At 50.0% G+C, this 17,292-nt stretch overlaps 1 protein-coding gene across 5 annotated transcripts in view; it reads right to left on the bottom strand.

Moving 5' to 3' along the window:
- Window positions 1–2,207: 2,207 nt before the first annotated feature.
- Window positions 2,208–17,292, bottom strand: part of LOC129514446 (probable phospholipid-transporting ATPase IIB) — a 242,290-nt gene continuing 227,205 nt past the window's right edge. For all 5 annotated transcript variants that reach the window (XM_055333018.1, XM_055333020.1, XM_055333016.1 and 2 more), the window contains 4 exons: window positions 15,195–15,303; window positions 6,107–6,164; window positions 5,226–5,429; window positions 2,208–2,631 (listed from right to left, as the gene is read on the bottom strand). In XM_055333018.1, the coding sequence (XP_055188993.1) occupies window positions 2,495–2,631; window positions 5,226–5,429; window positions 6,107–6,164; window positions 15,195–15,303 (508 nt within the window). In that variant the 3' untranslated portion in view covers window positions 2,208–2,494. The remainder of the gene's footprint in view (window positions 2,632–5,225; window positions 5,430–6,106; window positions 6,165–15,194; window positions 15,304–17,292) is intronic.

Consider the following 17,292-nt stretch of genomic DNA (forward strand, 5'->3'; position numbering starts at 1 on the left):
TTGGACTGGGTTTGCTGTGTTGGGGTCACGTGGTCACACCGTGGGGCAGGCAGAAGGGCGGGTCTGGGGGCCTAGGGCCTGCCGGTTGAGCAGGGGCTCCAGGTCCCACCGACGAGAACTTCTGGTGTGTCCAGGGCGTGTGGGCATCATACGTGCCGCTGAGCAGGAGCCAGGGGATTGGGGGACAGGGGATGGGAAGCAGGGGAGGAGGGGACAGGGGGACCAGGGGACAGTGATGGGGAGATGGGATATGGGGGACGGGGACCAGGGGAACAGGGTCGGGGGAACAGGGTCTGGAGTGGCAGCCCCGACCTGCATCCCTGGACAGCAGGGCCCTTTCCTGGGCTTCAAGGTGATGCGGGGGTTGGGGGGGCGGTAGTGGGGGCAAGAGGGGTCCCGGGGCCTCAGGCCTGGGTGCAGGGGTTTCTGGCCGCCCTCCCACAGGTAGGGTCTGTTCCTCGTTGGGGTCCCTGCTTGATGTCCATTCGTGTCTGTGCTTCCGGAGCCAGGGAAGGACGGCAGGTCGGGGCAGGTGCTCCGAGACCCTCCCACCTGCCTGGGGTGGGGGGCCCTTTGCGGGGCCCAAGCAGCAAGGAACAGAAGGTCCGCTCCGGGGGCCGCGTTTGCTGGGTGGACACAGTTCAGCCTCCAGAGTCAGCGACACTCATTCCTCACACGTCTGCCGTCGGGACAACTGTGGAGGGACGGGGACGGCCTGCCAGCCTGCCCCCGGGCCGATCCTCTGCTCGCCCCATCCGGAGCCTTGGCGGTTGGGGGGCCCTGGGGGTAAACACTTGGCACCTCCTCACATAACCCCCTCTCCAGTTCTCCTCCGCTGAAGCGGGTCTGGACCCTCACGCTGCGCCTGTCCTGACCGCCAGTCCCTCCCTCTGCACCCCTGGCCCAGCGCCCCCTCCCTCCTGCTGCCTCCGCGGTCCCGGGAGGAGCTGGGGACCCAGCAGGGATGGGGCAGCCCGCCACCTCCCTTGTCTGGAGGGCCTGTCACCCCGCACGTCCCCGCAAGCATTCGGGGAGATGTCACTCCATTGTGGTGTCACAGCCTCAGGACGGCTTGCAGTGGAGCGGTGGGGGGGAGACGACAAGGACCTCCCTCCAGTGGGGACACAGTGCAACTTGATGCTAGTGTGGACGGGGCCGTCTTCCCGCCTGGGGACTAATGTCGGGCCGGGTCCCACCATCGTCTGCCAACCTCGGGCACCTGGCTGGCTCTCTATAGTCACCTTGGGCTCCTGGCCGTCTGTCTACAGTCGCCTTGGGCACCTGGCTGGCTGTCTACAGTCCCTATCACCATGGGCTCCTGGCTGTCTGTCCACAGTTCCTCCAAGGCATGCTCTTCCCAACATCCTGGTGACTCGTCTTTCTGGGTCACGGATAACTTACTTGGGTGAACTGGGCAACGCCAAGGCCTCTTTGTTCGGGGACAATGGCTGCCTCCCAGGCCTGGTGCTGCAGGGATGGCAGACCCCTGCAGGGGCGGGGACCTCAGGACCCCATGGGTTCCACGCCCTGACACAGTGACACCCGGCAGCTGGTGGGGATCTGTGCAGGTGTCCCCAGGCTCGCTCCGTGCCCAGGGAACCCACGAGGCCCCAGCACCGCCTCCCCAAGGACCGTCCCGGATCTCCTGGCATGGCATCCACCTCAGGAAATGGGGGGTCCCCTCCAATCCCCCTCGGCCCTGCTGAGAGACCATCCCACATGCTTCCAGGGGAGGATGTGGCATGGGTATGCAGTGGCCACAGCAGTGACACCCACCGTGACACCCAGGGTGCTCCATGTAGCGAGGGGACTCCTCTGAACCCACGGAAGAGCCATCCCGCGGGTGTCAGGACTGCGGCTGGGAGACCGAAGGCATCTGTGTCCTGACAGGACACCCAGGCACTGCGAGTGCACAAGACCACTGGCACCCACTTCCATGCCAGGGTGGGACGAGTGTGACTCTGAGAACACGAGCCCCCATCCAGCAGTGCCCAACCGTCCGAGTGTGGTGCGGCGTAGTTGTGTGAGCTCAGCAGCCTCACCGAGGGGAGGCCCATCCCTGACCGGCCACAGCCACGCCCCGAGGAAGCCAGCGCCCTGGCTCCGGGCAGCAGCAGCGACATGTGTGCTGCCCTTAGCCTCCAGATTTTTAGTCAAGGAGAAATGGCTTTGTACATCATGATGTCAAAGAGTCTGAATGCCAGAAATTTACAGAATCTTAAATAAACTTTCATGTTAATTCTCAGAATGCCCAGAGTACGAGGAATGCTTTACAGTAATAGTGAGATAATTAGGGCTCATTTTGGTAGAAACTCAAGTAGTTTGATATGAAAATTAAATTTTGAAAACCAGGAAAGAGCCAGAAAGGGGATGTGTCCCCTGCATGGATCAGGAGCATCTGCCCGGCCCAGCCGCCTCTCCTCTCAGGCTCCAGCCCCTTCCTGCCTCCTTGCACCCCTGCAGGCCCCAAGCTGTGGAGTGGATCCTGCGTGCCCTAGGACGTGAGCTTGGAGTAGCTGGGCGGGGATAGCTTCCGCTTCAAGTACTTTAGGACGTAGAGTGGCAGACAGCTGACCACGGTGATGGCTGACACTTTCCACACAAAGGTCACGGTTGTGATGAAGGCAACATCTGCAGGAAGACACGGAAACAAGTGTAAGAGGCGGTTGAGGTGCCCACAGGCCCCTGAGGCCCAAGGCCGCGGGCAGCCGCCTCCTTGCGTCACTGCCAGGCGGGGCGGGGACTCAGGTGGCCCTTACCACACCTGCGTACCAGGTGTAGTAAGTTCTTTTAACAGAATAAAAAATTACACCAAAGTATTAGAGACTGTGTATGACGTCCTCAGACACCCTTGGGTGGTGGAGGTTCCCGCAGCTGCAGTGCTGGGTCTGAGAGGCCGTTTGGGGCTGGTCCGTGGGCTCTCCCAACAAAGCCTGGCTCTGTGACTTTCCATGGAAGAGGTGGGTGCAAGAGCCAACTCCCAGGGGTGCTCCTACCACTGGGAGAAACCCTTCACTCTCACCACAATGTGGGATCCACTTGACCACTTGGCAGGAGTCACAGATTTTACACACACATGGCCGACCCGAGTATGTCCCAGACCACAGAGGGTGGCAGATGGTCTGGATTTCACCATATTTCAAAAAACCCTGAAACTGTTTTCCAACTGCTTGTCCACACATGAGTTTTTAAAGCATAACTGAACTGGCTGCCATGTGAAAGCACATCTGCAAACACTCCTCCTTTCGGATCCACATCTCAAGGTTCCAAAGGGATTTACTTTCAAAGTACAAACCCGCATGCGCATGGCCACACTCCAGGGGCCAGGAGGGGAGGCATGTCCGAGCCAAGTGCACCTAAACCTCCAGCACTTAAATAATGAGGAAGGTGATCTCCCCAAGTGACTGCGGTTTGTCTTTGCCACTTTCTAATTCACTTTTATGTCTATTTCGCCTTTTTTTCATTTTAGCAGCGGATCAGATGCAGTACTTGTGTGTTTGGCCAATTTATTATTTTGCTTTGTAAATAAAATTTACAGAAATAAATATTTCTGTGAATATTACTAAATGAAGGAAACAGACATATTAAAATGAAATGCCATAAAAATAAACCAACATTTCTCCCATGCTCAGTGTGTTGTGCTCATACTGGAAAATATACTAAATATTCTTAAGAAAAGTAACAAGAGATTGTATTTTGAAAATAGCTAATTTCTTAAGTGCTGTTTTGTATGTTTGGGTGAACATCTCTTTCATTTTGTTTTTGAGGGGGAAAAGGGCAGGGGGAGAGGGAGAGAGAATCTCCAGCAGGCTCCCCGCCAAGTGACAAGCCTGGTGCAGGGGCCAATCTCATGACCCTGAGATCACAACCTGAGCCGAAACCGAGTCAGACACTCAACCAACCGAGCCACCCTGGTGCTCCAGTGAGTATTTCTTTTAGTACGTTACCTTTTTAAAATTTTTCTATCCATATATTTGCCATTGAGTAGATGCTCAAGTGTGAATTCACCCAACGTCTCCACCATTTATAATGTTACAGTTAAAGCAAAGGAACAAAATGCACAATTCCTGCTGCTGAAAGCTGCCTAGACACACTCACTTTGTGATTTACCGTTCTGGTGTGAAGGACAGAGATGCTTTCGCAGTACAGTGGATGAACACTGCGGTATAGCGATTCTCATCCCACAGACTTCACGTACATTGTGTTACTGAGGAAGCTGAATCTTGACGTGCATCCTGTCACTGTCCCTGGCGAGCCCTTCTACCTGCAGACATGTGGACTTCAAATCTGGGTTTTTCCTGTGGGGTCTCTTTCTGGGGCACTCTGGTGGCCCGAAGGCAGGCTTCCTGGAGCAATGTGCAGGCTCCCTGGATTTCACCCCCAAACCCGGCTCTTCACCTCTGTTTCCCTCCTGGAGGGCTCCTTGGCTTTACTTCCCCTCCTGCTACGTATCCTGTGTTAGCGTGCTTCTCCCCAGGGTCCCTCCCAGACATGCTGCTCTGGGCCCCTGGACACAGCTCCCCTGCCAGGCTCACCGGGAGCCACGATGAGGCTGGTGGGACCCTCCACGGGGTGAGTCATTTCTGCAGTGGCCTCTGCCTGAGGACACGCTCAACAGGTGATGGGGACGTACTACTCTGTGAGTGAGTTTAAGGGAAGGGCTTCTTTGCACAGACAGCGATCTGACCAGGGGCTGTCTGGAGGCGACCTGGCTTTCCCAGCTGTGGGGAGGCAGGCCACAGGCTGACGTCACAAGGCCCTGAGGCGCAAACCCTAGCACTGCTGCTCCTGTGGGATGCACGGACTTTGTCCAAGTAGTGGAAGTCACAGCCTCTGCATCAGTCACACAGGGGTGATAAGGGACCACAACTAGCTGGCCTTATGCAGAAGAGGCATCTTTAGCTATTACTATGGTGTGTCCAAAGGTGGGCCTGGACTCTACCCTGGGAGTGCTTGTGAATTAGGAAGAAGGATAAACAATGCAGCTCTTATGGAAATAATTTTTGGAAACAGTACATCTTTAAAGAGGTAAGACGGTGACAATCTGAATTTTATAAAATATTACAAGGAGTTTAATCTTTCCACAAAAATAAGCTTTTTGTGTAGTGAAGCAATCTGAGGTAGGTTTTATTGCACTCCGCAATTTAAGACAGTGTATTAATAAGTAACAATAACTAATGTATAAAAACCAGTAACAGACAAAAAAGATTCCCGCAGCAACTTACCAAAATACTCATTTAGAAAAGCGAGTGAGGCCACATAGCAGCCTAGGCTGAGGACCTCAGCCACTGCCATCAGCCAGTGCCACGTCCTGATGGTCAGGGCCACCATGAGCAGCTCCGTGAGGATGAGGGCCGTGAAGGAGATGGCCACCACATGCACAAACTCAGACTCGAACAGAAGCAAGGCCCCGTACATGAGGATGCCGCCTGCAACACAAGACGGGGGTACTGTGTCCTGGATGGGGCAGCCCCTCCTGCCGGGGTGGGAACCCAGCACTGCACCGGGCAGCTGGGGGACACTAGGGTCATGACTAACGGGAAACAGTCATACTTGAAAATATGGGGTTAGGGACACCCCCTCACTTCGTGTTAACAGTTTATTTAAAGTTCTGGATTATGAATAAGATAAGATGTGGCACCAGAGAGGCCAGGAACCTTTCAAGATCTGGAGGAAAGGCCATGCCACCTCTTTGTAAGTAGTTATGCTTCCAAGGTAAAGTATCTAATCTGTTAATTCAATTTCAACAATCTCTCATTTATCTGGAACACTCATTAGAGGATGGCTAATGACTTCTGTTTACATAAGTGAGATTTTTCCAAGTCTGGGCATCACTCTGCAACAGGAACTGCCGCGGGGGCACATAACATGGTAAGTGCTCAGCAAAATTTTCTGGATTAGCATTTCATTAGAAACAGGTGAGTTTTTCAGTGACAGGTGAAGGGGCGTGATGAAGGAGTGTGGATGACCAGCTGCTGGAAGATCGCTTTAGGAGATGAACAGGAGTGACAGCTGCTGATGGGAGCCTGAAGCTTCTGGAATTTAACCGAGGGGGAAAAGAACGTTGCTAGGGGCAGACAAGAAACCTTCGGTCCAGGCCTCTTACCTTGGTAAATACTGATTAACACCCAGACGAGGAAGGTCTTGAAGGACAAAGATCTCCCCTAGGGTAAACAGTGGAATATCTTAGTTAGCAGAGTGCAAAAACAGTGTGACTCACAGGTTTTCTAGCAGCTAGTTATGAGTGACTTCTAGAAGACCCCTAGATCCCCAAGCCTGGCCTTCCCGCCCATGCACCTGTGGCCCAGAGCATGGTGCCCTCCGCTTGCCCTTGGGTAACCCTCAGCCCACAGCCACGCGCTCCCTGGCTCCCAGAAGTTGAGGTGTGTCTGCAAACACTGAAATGCACTAGCAGGAAAACACTTGTATTGTCGTCAAAATAACTCCCTTGACTTTCTTAGTTCTTGGCAACAAATATTCTTGTATTTACTTTCTAGTTTCTCCAGATGAAGGATGCGTACACCCTCCTGAAGTCATCCACACCCAAGAGGGAGACCCAGCCACTGCCAGCCACACGGGCTGCTACTGCTCAGGCCTGTTCCATGGCACTGCTTGTCAGGTGAAGCCATGTGAACGATGCACCCTCAGGACCTTGGTCAGGTCTGTGCGGTCACACTCCTGCATCAATCCTTTCGGGCACTGTAGCACTCAGACGGGGCAGACGTTGTCTCCATTTACACATGAAAAAACTCTAAAAGTCTGGTGCTTTCCACAAGTTCATGCTGCAGGGCAGCTGTGCTGGACATGGGTTTGAATTGCGTGGGCTCACCTACATATGAATTTTTAAAAACTAAAATAAATACAGTATTATTAATGTATTTGCTTTTTTTTTTTTTTAAAGATTCTATTTATTTATTCATGAGAGACACAGAGAGGCAGAGACACAGGCAGAGGGAGAAGCAGGCTCCCCGTGGGGAGCCCGATGCGGGACTGGATCCCAGGACTCCAGGATCACGCCCTGAGCCAAAGGCAGATGCTCAACCACTGAGCCACCCAGGTGCCCCTGTATTTGCTTTTTTAAAAAAGTTCTCTTAACTTTTTTTCTCCAGCCTACTTTATCATGAGGATATAATATAGAACACATGCAACATAATCAGATGTTCATGGAGTGGGTGAGGCTTCCCGTCACCAGGAGGCCATCACCACTTATGTGTTTGGGGAATCAAAATGATATGCAGATTTTTGTGCAGGGGTTGGGGGGGGGTGGTCACTGACCCCACAGTGTTCAAGGGTCAGCACCAAATGGCTAGAGTCTGAAGCTCTGCTGTGCCCTGGGCCCTCCCCACCATAGGAGAGGTGCTCACAGCCAGGGTGGGAAGGTGGTCCCTAAGTCAGAAAGCACTGCCAAATGCCACCAAGGAGAAACGAGCTGCTATGGAAGAGATGCGCTGGGGTGTGTTGCCGTGACAACTGCCAGAGTGTTCTGGATCTGAGCCTCATCTACCTGGAGTTGAGTGACAACATTTCAAGAGACGCAGCCACAAGGCAGGTGTGGCCCTTTCAGCATCCTCCTGGGAAGCACTGGCTGAACCTGAGTCCTTACTACACGTGTGAAAAGTAATGTTCACACATAACAGATAACATGAAAAGGCAATGATGACTTTTAAAAAGGCGGGAAAGTTTAGCTGTTACATGTCTGTATATGTCTCAGTATCTATTTCCCGAGTGCATTTGTCTTGCTGGATACTAGCAGGTGTTTGGCCTTTGATAACACTGAGGTAATTAAGTACGTGGCTAATTTTATTTTAATGTTTTAAAAGATAATTTAATTTTTTGATGTAAAAATAAAAGATTTACTCTGTAGCTACATTTGCTGACATCTCTTCGATACTACTTATGTTACATAATTATCGGTTTATAAACTGGGGGGTGTTTGAAGACAGCTTAGCGATGTAAGCCCAGGTCAGAGTTTCCATATCCAAGCAGACACAGATTAATAAGGCAAAACACTACAGAATGGGCACAGAAACTCGATAAAATAACCAATCGGAGAAATAATTTGAAAGATATGCATAAGCCACTAGCTCCTGGGTGATACTTATCAATGGCTCTCTCAGACTTTGGCTCTGAGAGACAAAAGTGATTATTTCACTGAATTTGGTGCCACAGATGCGCATGAACACAGTTCTTACTCTGGACCCAGGCCATGCGGGCAGGGGCTCTCCTGGGCCCATACGCCTCTCCTTCCAGAGGAGGAGAGGAAGGACGGCCAGTCCTTAGCTGGTGGAAATTCCTCTAGCAGGAGCTCTGTCCCGGCACTGCGCACACACTGCTTAGGACCCGGCCAGCCTGGGTTTGGCCCTGCCCGTGGCCCCCCTGGGGCACACACACAATGTCTGTGAGTGGTCTCTTCTTATGTGAACAGAAGTGATGGCCGCACTTGTGTGGATAAAATGAAAAAAGCATAAAGCCAGAAGCCCAGTGAATGTTCAGTATTTCAGTGTTAAGTCTTGGAGACCTGAAAGTTCGTTTCTCTAAAAGACCCACCAAACTGTAAAAATAAAATCCAGCAAATCTTGGGAAAGGTTAATGCACCTGAAAGTCCCGTGAACAGACTCACTACTCTGTCTTGGCCTGAGATGCAATATGCGGGTACAGCTGTTCCCACTGCCCCTCAGTCCCCCACCCCGGCCCTGGGCTGCTGCCCACCCGTCCCCCACACCCAGAGCCCTGCATTTCCCAGGGGGCCAGCTACACGGAACCATACAAGCTTCTGAGTCTGGCTTCCTCCACATAGCCCAATGCACTTAGGATTCACCTGTGCTGCTGGACTGACACCGCGCACCATGTGGCTGCAGGGCTCACTTCTCTCGGGTGACTGCCCAGGAGAAGGGTCACTGAGTCACGTGGTCAGTGCACATTTAACTTCAAGAGAAAGTACTGAACTGTGCCTCCAGGGGCCATGCCCGTGGTGTGCTCCTGCTGTGGACCCTGCCTTCCCAGGGGGGAGCGTGGTGGCCCCTGTTGTTACTGCTTGCCGGCCCCTCATGAGAAATTGTGATGAGCAGAGCCTTTCAGATACTCATCTGCACGTCGTGATCGTTGCTGTGCTGTCAGGTCAGGTCTTTGGTCCGTTTAGATAATTGGGTTGCTTGTCTTCTTTTTAAGTTTTGAGGCTTCTTTGTATATTCCAGATACAAGTCCTTTGTCAGAAGTGTGATCTGCAAGTATTTCCCAACAGTTCTGTAGCTCTTCCTTACATTTTCTTATCAGTGCCAACCACAGAACAAGTCTAATTATGATAAAGTCCAGCCTACCAGTTTTTCCCTTTCTGAATCACACATCTGACCCCATATCTAAAAACTATGCCCATCCCAAGGTCATGCACATGTTCTTCTGCATTTTATTCCAGAAGGCTAATTAGGTCTACAACTCATTTTGAAGTGTGTTTCCCCCAAAACGGTGACAGGTGGGTGGAGGCTCTGTGTTTGCTGGTGGCTCTGAAGCATCTATTTACAAATGGTCCAGTCTCCCTTGGATTGATCAGCCATGATGCATGTGGCTCTTTCCCTGGGCTCTCTGCTCACCCCACTGCTCCATGGGTCTGTCCTCTGCCAATAATCTGTTGCCTTGGTTACTAATGTACAGAAAGTCCTGAAATTGGGTAGAGCAAGTCTTCCAAACTCGTCCTCTTTTTAATTTTTTTAATTATTTTTTTATAAATTTATTTTTTATTGGTGTTCAATTTGCCAACATACAGAATAACACCCAGTGCTCATCCTGTCTAGTGCCCCCCTCAATGCCTGTCACCCAGTCACCCTCACCCCCCGCCCACCTCCCCTTCCACCACCCCTAGTTCGTTTCCCAGAGTTAGGAGTCTTTATGTTCTGTCTCCCTTTCTGATATTTCCCACTTATTTTTTCTCCTTTCCCTTTATTCCCTTTCACTATTTTTTATATTCCCCAAATGAATGAGACCATATAATGTTTGTCCTTCTCCGATTGACTTACTTCACTCAGCATAATACCCTCCAGTTCCATCCACATCGAAGCAAATGGTGGGCATTTGTCGTTTCTAATGGCTGAGGAATATTCCATTGGATACATAGACCACATCTTCTTTATCCATTCATCTTTCGATGGACACCGAGGCTCCTTCCACAGTTTGGCTACTGTGGACATTGCTGCTAGAAACATCGGGGTGCAGGTAAACTGGCGTTTCATTGCATCTGAATCTTTGGGGTAAATCCCCAACAGTGCAATTGCTGGGTCATAGGGCAGGTCTATTTTTAACTCTTTGAGGAACCTCCACACAGTTTTCCAGAGTGGCTGCACCAGGTCACATTCCCACCAACAGTGTAAGAGGGTTCCCCTTCCTCCACATCCTCTCCAACATTTGTTGTTTCCTGCCTTGTTAATTTTCCCCATTCTCACTGGTGTGAGGTGGGATCTCATTGTGGTTTTGATTTGTATTTCCCTGATGGCAAGTGATGCAGAGCATTTTCTCATGTGCATGTTGGCCATCTCTATGTCTTCCTCTGTGAGATTTCTCTTCATGTCTTTTGCCCATTTCAAGATTGGATTGTTTGTTTCTTTGCTGTTGAGTTTAATAAGTTCTTTATAGATCTTGGAAACTAGCCCTTTATCTGACACGTCATTTGCAAATATCTTCTCCCATTCTGTAGGTTGTCTTTGAGTTTTGTTGACTGTATCCTTTGCTGTGCAAAAGCTTCTTATCTTTATGAAGTCCCAATAGTTCATTTTTGCTTTTGTTTCTTTTGCCTTCGTGGATGTATCTTGTAAGAAGTTACTGTGGCCAAGTTCAAAAAGGTGTTGCCTGTGTTCTCCTCTAGGATTTTGATGGAATCTTGTCTCACATTTAGATCTTTCATCCATTTTGAGTTTATCTTTGTGTATGGTGCAAGAGAGTGATCTAGTTCCATTCTTCTGCATGTGGATGTCCAATTTTCCCAGCACCATCTATTGAAGAGACTGTCTTTTTTCCAGTGGATATACTCTTTCCTCTTTTGTCGAATATTAGTTCACCATAAAGTTGAGGGTCCACTTCTGGATTTTCTATTCTGTTCCATTGATCTATGTGTCTGTTTTTGTGCCAGTACCACACTGTCTTGATGACCACAGCTTTGTAGTACAACCTGAAATCTGGCATTGTGATGCCCCCAGGTATGGTTTTCTTTTTTAAAATTCCCCTGGCTATTCGGGGTCTTTTCTGATTCCACACAAATCTTAAAATAATTTGTTCCAACTCTCATTCCTCTTTTTAAAAATGGCCTTGGTAATTGTAGTTCCCCTGCCTTCCAAGGGGATATAAATACATATATTCCAAGATATAAATCTTGGAATCAGTTTGTTAGCTTTCGGCCACATGGAGTCTCCTAGTTGTTCTTTGCAACTTCAAAAATCCTTCTCCACAGTGCCCCAGGGCCTGCAGCACACACGTCCTGCATGGTTTGTTAGTTAAACCAACTTTGCTTTTTTTAGGTTACTGCAAACCCTGTTCAAAAACATTTTTCAGACCTCAATTGTCCATGGCTAGTATATAAAATTAGAAAGGATAAAATATATTCCTTGAATCCTGCAAACTTATAGGTTAGCTTAGAAAGGTTTTGTGGATTTTTTTAAAAGATTATTTATTTATTTATTCATGAGAGACACAGAGGGAGGCAGAGATCTAGGCAGAGAGAGAAGCAGGCTTCAGGCAGGAGCCTGATGTGAGATTCGATCCCGGCACTCTGGGATTATGTCCTGAGCCGCCAAAGGCAGACACTCAACCATTGAGCCACCGAGGTGCCCACAAGGTTTTATGGATTCTTCGGTCTTTTCCTGTCATCTGCATCTCCTCTAACTTCTAGCCTTTGTTTTTTCCTGCCTTATCACTATTATCTCTAAAATTATTTAAGAATATAAATATATATTCCAAAATTAAAATAATTTTGAGAGTATTCAACAGGAAATAAAAAAAATAGTGAAGTAATCCTAATAAGTTTTGCGTCTAACGGTGTCAAGGATTCTGATGAAGGATTGCATGATATTACCTACTTGGTCTCTTTACAATTAGTTCAGCTGCCTCTGCAGTTAGTGGGTTATTTATCAGGAATGTAAAGCAACGTGTTGGTCATGGAATCCCCAGCTACAAGTCTGATGTATGTTGGGATTACATGGGCTGGCTCAGGTGAGCGAGGGTCACCCCACTAGTATTGACCGATGGCTCTCAGGCTCGTGTGGCCCTTCCTAAGAGGCCACAGATCGTCCATCTGGGGTAAACAGAGTCATCTGTGGAGCTAGGAGAGGGGTGAGCGCACAGGGTCCCTGCTTCACTGGCAGCACCAGGAGACTGAGAGTGGCCATTCATCATGAGTGCATTGAATGCATGTGAGCATTCACACCAGAATGTGGCCTTTAAAAGAGGAACACTAAAAATTATTACAGATGCATCATTTTCTGCAAGGAATGAAAACAATATGGCTTTAGGAAGGGGAGGGGAGTGCAGCCTCTTTGCTGGGCTCCCTCACCCTGTTGCTGACACACTACTGAACAGATACTGACTCCAGACTGGGCTCAGGCTCTCTCAATGGAGTCATGAGCAAACATATGCTCCAGGTTGGCTGATGTTGTTGGAACATGTAATCACATCTGCAATGATTGGGTTCGGACTCTCACTCTCAGAATAAAAAGAATGGTTACCAAATAAGTATGAAAACCGGTATTTTCTTTCAAAGCATGGTACTTTCCTCTCTGTTTTGAGAGGGATATATACTCTGTTCCCCTTCACTGCTTTTGAAACTATTTTAGGACTTTATCATGACCCTGGCCTTCTGCTTAGAACAGGCCAGATGTGTTGCACAGCTGACGTGCACCTGCATCCGCACCTGTGGCCTATTTTGTGCTGCTGTTTGACTATCATGTAATTCATATTTTCTTTCCAGAATGAAAGTGGGCTTCCTGAGCCCAGGAATGACTTCTCACCCTCGCCTCCAGCAGCCACAGACCCAGTGCCTACCACAAGGACAGGCCAGGCAGACGGCTCGTGGGCCTCTCGAGTCACAACCAATAATTGAGAAGTAACGTGAAGATTCAAAATCTCTCTCTGGCTTCAGTAAGAAAATGTAACTCAATTTTTTATCAAGTTAGGTGGTTGAGTATTTTAGTGCTACTCTGTCTTCAAAGAATTTGAAGGGCAATAGGTTTTGAAAGAATAAGTATAATAAACACAAAAGGAATAGATCTTGGGTCTTGAAGAAACAGTAACTGAACTCCTGTCACAATAAAGTAGGAATGATGGCTGGACTCAAGGGCACCGGCACCAAGACATTCTACTGGTCACCCTAATGAAAACAAGAATGACTCAGTCAGAATGAAGACACTTTCCTGCCACCCCTTGTGTTCAATGCATCAGCCAACCATGCCCCCACCCCGATGGTGGTAGACACAGTGTTGACCCCGCGTCCCGCTGACAGCAACTGCTCCAACCGTGACCGTCTGGTGATGTTGCCCAGGCTGACCTGCAGTGACCTCAAGCGGCTGAGGCCAGTGATTTTAGGGAAGCTCATCTGGGTCTGCTCATACATGGAGAGTCTGTGAGGCAGCATTTAAGTTAACATGTCTGGAGTTTATGGAAATAAGGAAACACATAATAATCTAAAATTATAATTACTCACAAAATCTTCCTATAGTTTTGGATCTTTGATCCTGTTCTGCTTTAATGAATGATAATGGTGGGATCCCTGGGTGGCGCAGTGGTTTGGCGCCTGCCTTTGGCCCAGGGCGCAATCCTGGAGACCCGGGATCGAATCCCATGTCGGGCTCCCGGGGCATGGAGCCTGCTTCTCCCTCTGCCTATGTCTCTGCCTCTCTCTCTCTCACTGTGTGCCTATCATAAATAAATAAAAATTAAAAAAAAAAAGAAATTAAAAAAAAATGAATGATAATGGTTTAATCATTTTAGAATATTAAACAAAATAGTTTTCCTTTTTCTTGTAATATTCACAATAAAATTATCGGGATTATTAGTGCTTTCTATATATATAAAATATATTTGCATTTTATTATCAAATTAAATATGCTGTTATTGAATATAATGATTGAGATTTTATTTTATGCTATACTGGTGAACTAGGTTTATTTTTGTCCTGATTGTAAAAATAATATGAGCACTTGGTATTTTTTTTCAAGGAACTTTAAATCTTAATGTCATCCAGTCCTTATAACAGCAGCATGAAGCCCAGAGATCACCGTGGTCTGGCCAGCTCCTCTGCATGTGGTTAGTGGTTCGCTGCATCCCACCTAGTACCCACTGATCCCTTCTCCACATGCTATAGTTTTAAAGATCTGAGTTGGTCACTTCATATGTAAACCTGGATTTGACTGAGAGTTAGTGGACTTTGTTCTCCCTGTTGCTTCAGGAGAAGCTAGCCTTTTGGAAGATTCCAGGGTCACCACAACCTGTCCTTGGAGAGCGAGGGGGTGTTCCAGCCTGTGGAGCTTGTTTTGCTTGCTGTAGAAACACGGTCTCGTAAAGAAATATGACAAACCTCAGGAATACTCTATCTGAAGAGAGCACAATTTTAGGCCAGATCAATGCATCTTCTGCAGTTTCAGGAGCCACATCTTCTGGGTGCAGATGTTTCCTCAAAAGCATCCTTGTGACTTCAGTGCTGGGTTGCAGTGACAGACGCTCCATCATGTCTTAGACCTTATTCTGAGAAGCACAGCGGAAGGTGGCTTGGGCAGGCACGGGGGCTGCCTGCTGTAACTCTGGGTTCCGATGTCGCGATGCTGGCGCAGTGAACAGAAGCCCTGCCCAGGGGACCCTGCCGCCAGTGGGTGTCCTTCACACACCGACAGACAACGAGCGTGCACCAGCCAACACGAGCCCCATGGTCTCAGAGAAGCTCACTGCGGCTCCACAAATGGTTCAGAGCACCTTTAAAATCTCAATTGTATGCATGACATCAGAGCTTTACTGCAAACGTCCGAGAAAATAATCATCCCTTTCTGAAGTTTAACTCAGAAGGAAAATGCAAAAACAGCGAGAAATAAAACCTGTCTGGAAGGACAGAGGTTCGATTACTTAAAACCTGCCTGGAAACCGCTTCACGACAGGCATTTCTTTCCCTAGTAAATATTCTGCTAAAATATGGCCCAGCGGACATGCAGCCCGGCCCGCACCCATACCTTGGTGAGGTCCTTGTAGAGCTCTGGATAGAGCATGGCCATCTCTGGCTTCACATCCTGGTCCAGCACCAGCGAGAACACTGGGAACATGGTGTACAGGGTCGCATACCTGGCAACCAAGACAGGGGCAGGTTAGTGTGAGGGGCAGGTGCCACTCCACACGGCTCTGCAACCACGGGCCTTGGTCCCAAGCGCTGCACAGCACATGCAGCAAGGCAGACCTCCTGACACTTCATGCCTCCCTGCGGAACACTAAGTCAGTCTGTGAGCCACAGGTGCTTAGGGGGATCTGCTGTTTTTCTTTCTTAATTAAACTCTGTTTTGAGGTCACTGGGGACTTGCAGGCAGGTGTGAGCAGGATCCCATATGCCCTTCCCCCTGGCAGCCCAGCCTCCTCCCAAGGTGCTGGGGACACAGACAGAACCACACTACCCTGGGGGACCCCAGTCCCCTGGCCCCCCCTGTACCCCTCCCCTCTGCCCCCACCCCTAACAATCACTACAACACGCCGACCTTCTTCACAGTTTTTGTCATTTCGAGGCCCCAAGATGCCTCTTCTCAGCTGACTCCCAGGCTGCCCCAGGTGCTGCTGCAGCCACGTTCACCCCTGCTGCCTGAGCCAGCGGTCCCACCTCTGTGAGCCGCGCTCACTCAGGTGCACCCAGGTTGCCCCCAGCTTCTAGTCACCACAAAGACTGCCGTTGTAAGCTGCAGTTACTCTCACAGCAGAGCCTCCTGGCGCCACCTGCCCAGGAGCCTGCTGGGGCAGGGACAGGTTGAGCCTGTGGCGGGGTCCTGCTTCTCCACATCCCCTTCCAGCAGCGGCTTGATGGCCTTGACCCTGATGGCCAGGGCCAGGGCCAGGGCCCACCTGTGCACTCAAGCCCACCGTGCCCTTTGGGGGACGCACCGGCCTGTGCCTTCTGCTCCTGTGCCACCTGGACAGCTCTCGTCCCGGAGCCATGTGCATGTGTTCCCGGACGCGTGTGCGCTTGTCACTGCTGAGGGAAGATCCACTGCAGGTGGCCGTGTGTGCCCACACCTTCTCCTCAGGGTCCCCACTGTCCCCAAGGCCGTTCCTCCCCAGCTCACTGCCTTCACAGCGTTTGTATTGTCCCCCAAATCTCCGTGTGACGCGTCTTGCTGTGGATCTCTCTGAATCCACCGTGTGGGAGGTTTTCAGCTGCTCTTCCCCTCCAGCCCGCTCTCCGCCCTCTCTCTGAGGGTCTCTCTCCATCCTGTGTCCTGCCCTGAGGGCCCTCCATTCTGCTGGGGGCCAGGTCTGTCCTGCTGGCCTTGGTGGCCTGTTCCCACGTGGTGCTGCTTGGATTTCTATTCTAGGTGGACATGTTTCCATTTGTCCTGAGCGTTCCTGCCACTTTAACACCCGTGTCACATGATTCCCACACCGCTGGTGCCGCATGGCTGGTCTTTATGACTCACTCTGAGATCATCTCAGCTCTTGGCGGGGGTAGTGATTTTCTCCTGAAACTTGAATGTTTGGTGCCACGTAGGCCACAGGGTCTCCTGACGCTGCTGCCTTCCCCCAGGTTCCTCCCTGTGTGACACCCAACGAGGCTGCTGGTGACTGCTGGGTGTGTGTGGGGTCCCGCTCCCCACTTTGGAGAGAGGTGGGGGGTGCAGTGTTCCCACGGCGCTGGCTGGAGCAGATGGTGGCCATCTGAACGTGGTCTGTCCAGCAGGCCAGGCCGCACCCTGCTTGCCCCTTGACCAGAGAACAAACGTGTTCCACCTGTGGTGTCTGCAGGATTTTGGCTGTACTCAGAAGGAATGAGGAAAAGTGCATCTATACCGTCTTTCCTGAGGTACGGCTGGCCTTTTTTTTTTTTTGGACTTCTTTTATATGACATTTTTGCCTGTGAGAAACCAGGTGGGAAGACCTAACAACACAAGACCCGATTCCTACAGCTGTGCGCTCCTGGAGGCCCCCGGAGGCAGAAACCCCAGTGTTTCATCAGAGTGCTGTGTCCTCAAGTCTAACCTTTAACTTCCATGTGAGGTTAAAGCCCTTTCTTTCAAATTTCTAAAAAAAGTTTGTCCACTTTCTCAGAACTTAGAATATTGTTGAGAATGAGAA

The sequence above is a fragment of the Nyctereutes procyonoides genome, unplaced genomic scaffold, assembly GCF_905146905.1.
Source record: "Nyctereutes procyonoides isolate TBG_1078 unplaced genomic scaffold, NYPRO_anot_genome, whole genome shotgun sequence".
In the NCBI taxonomy this organism is placed as follows: domain Eukaryota; kingdom Metazoa; phylum Chordata; class Mammalia; order Carnivora; family Canidae; genus Nyctereutes; species Nyctereutes procyonoides.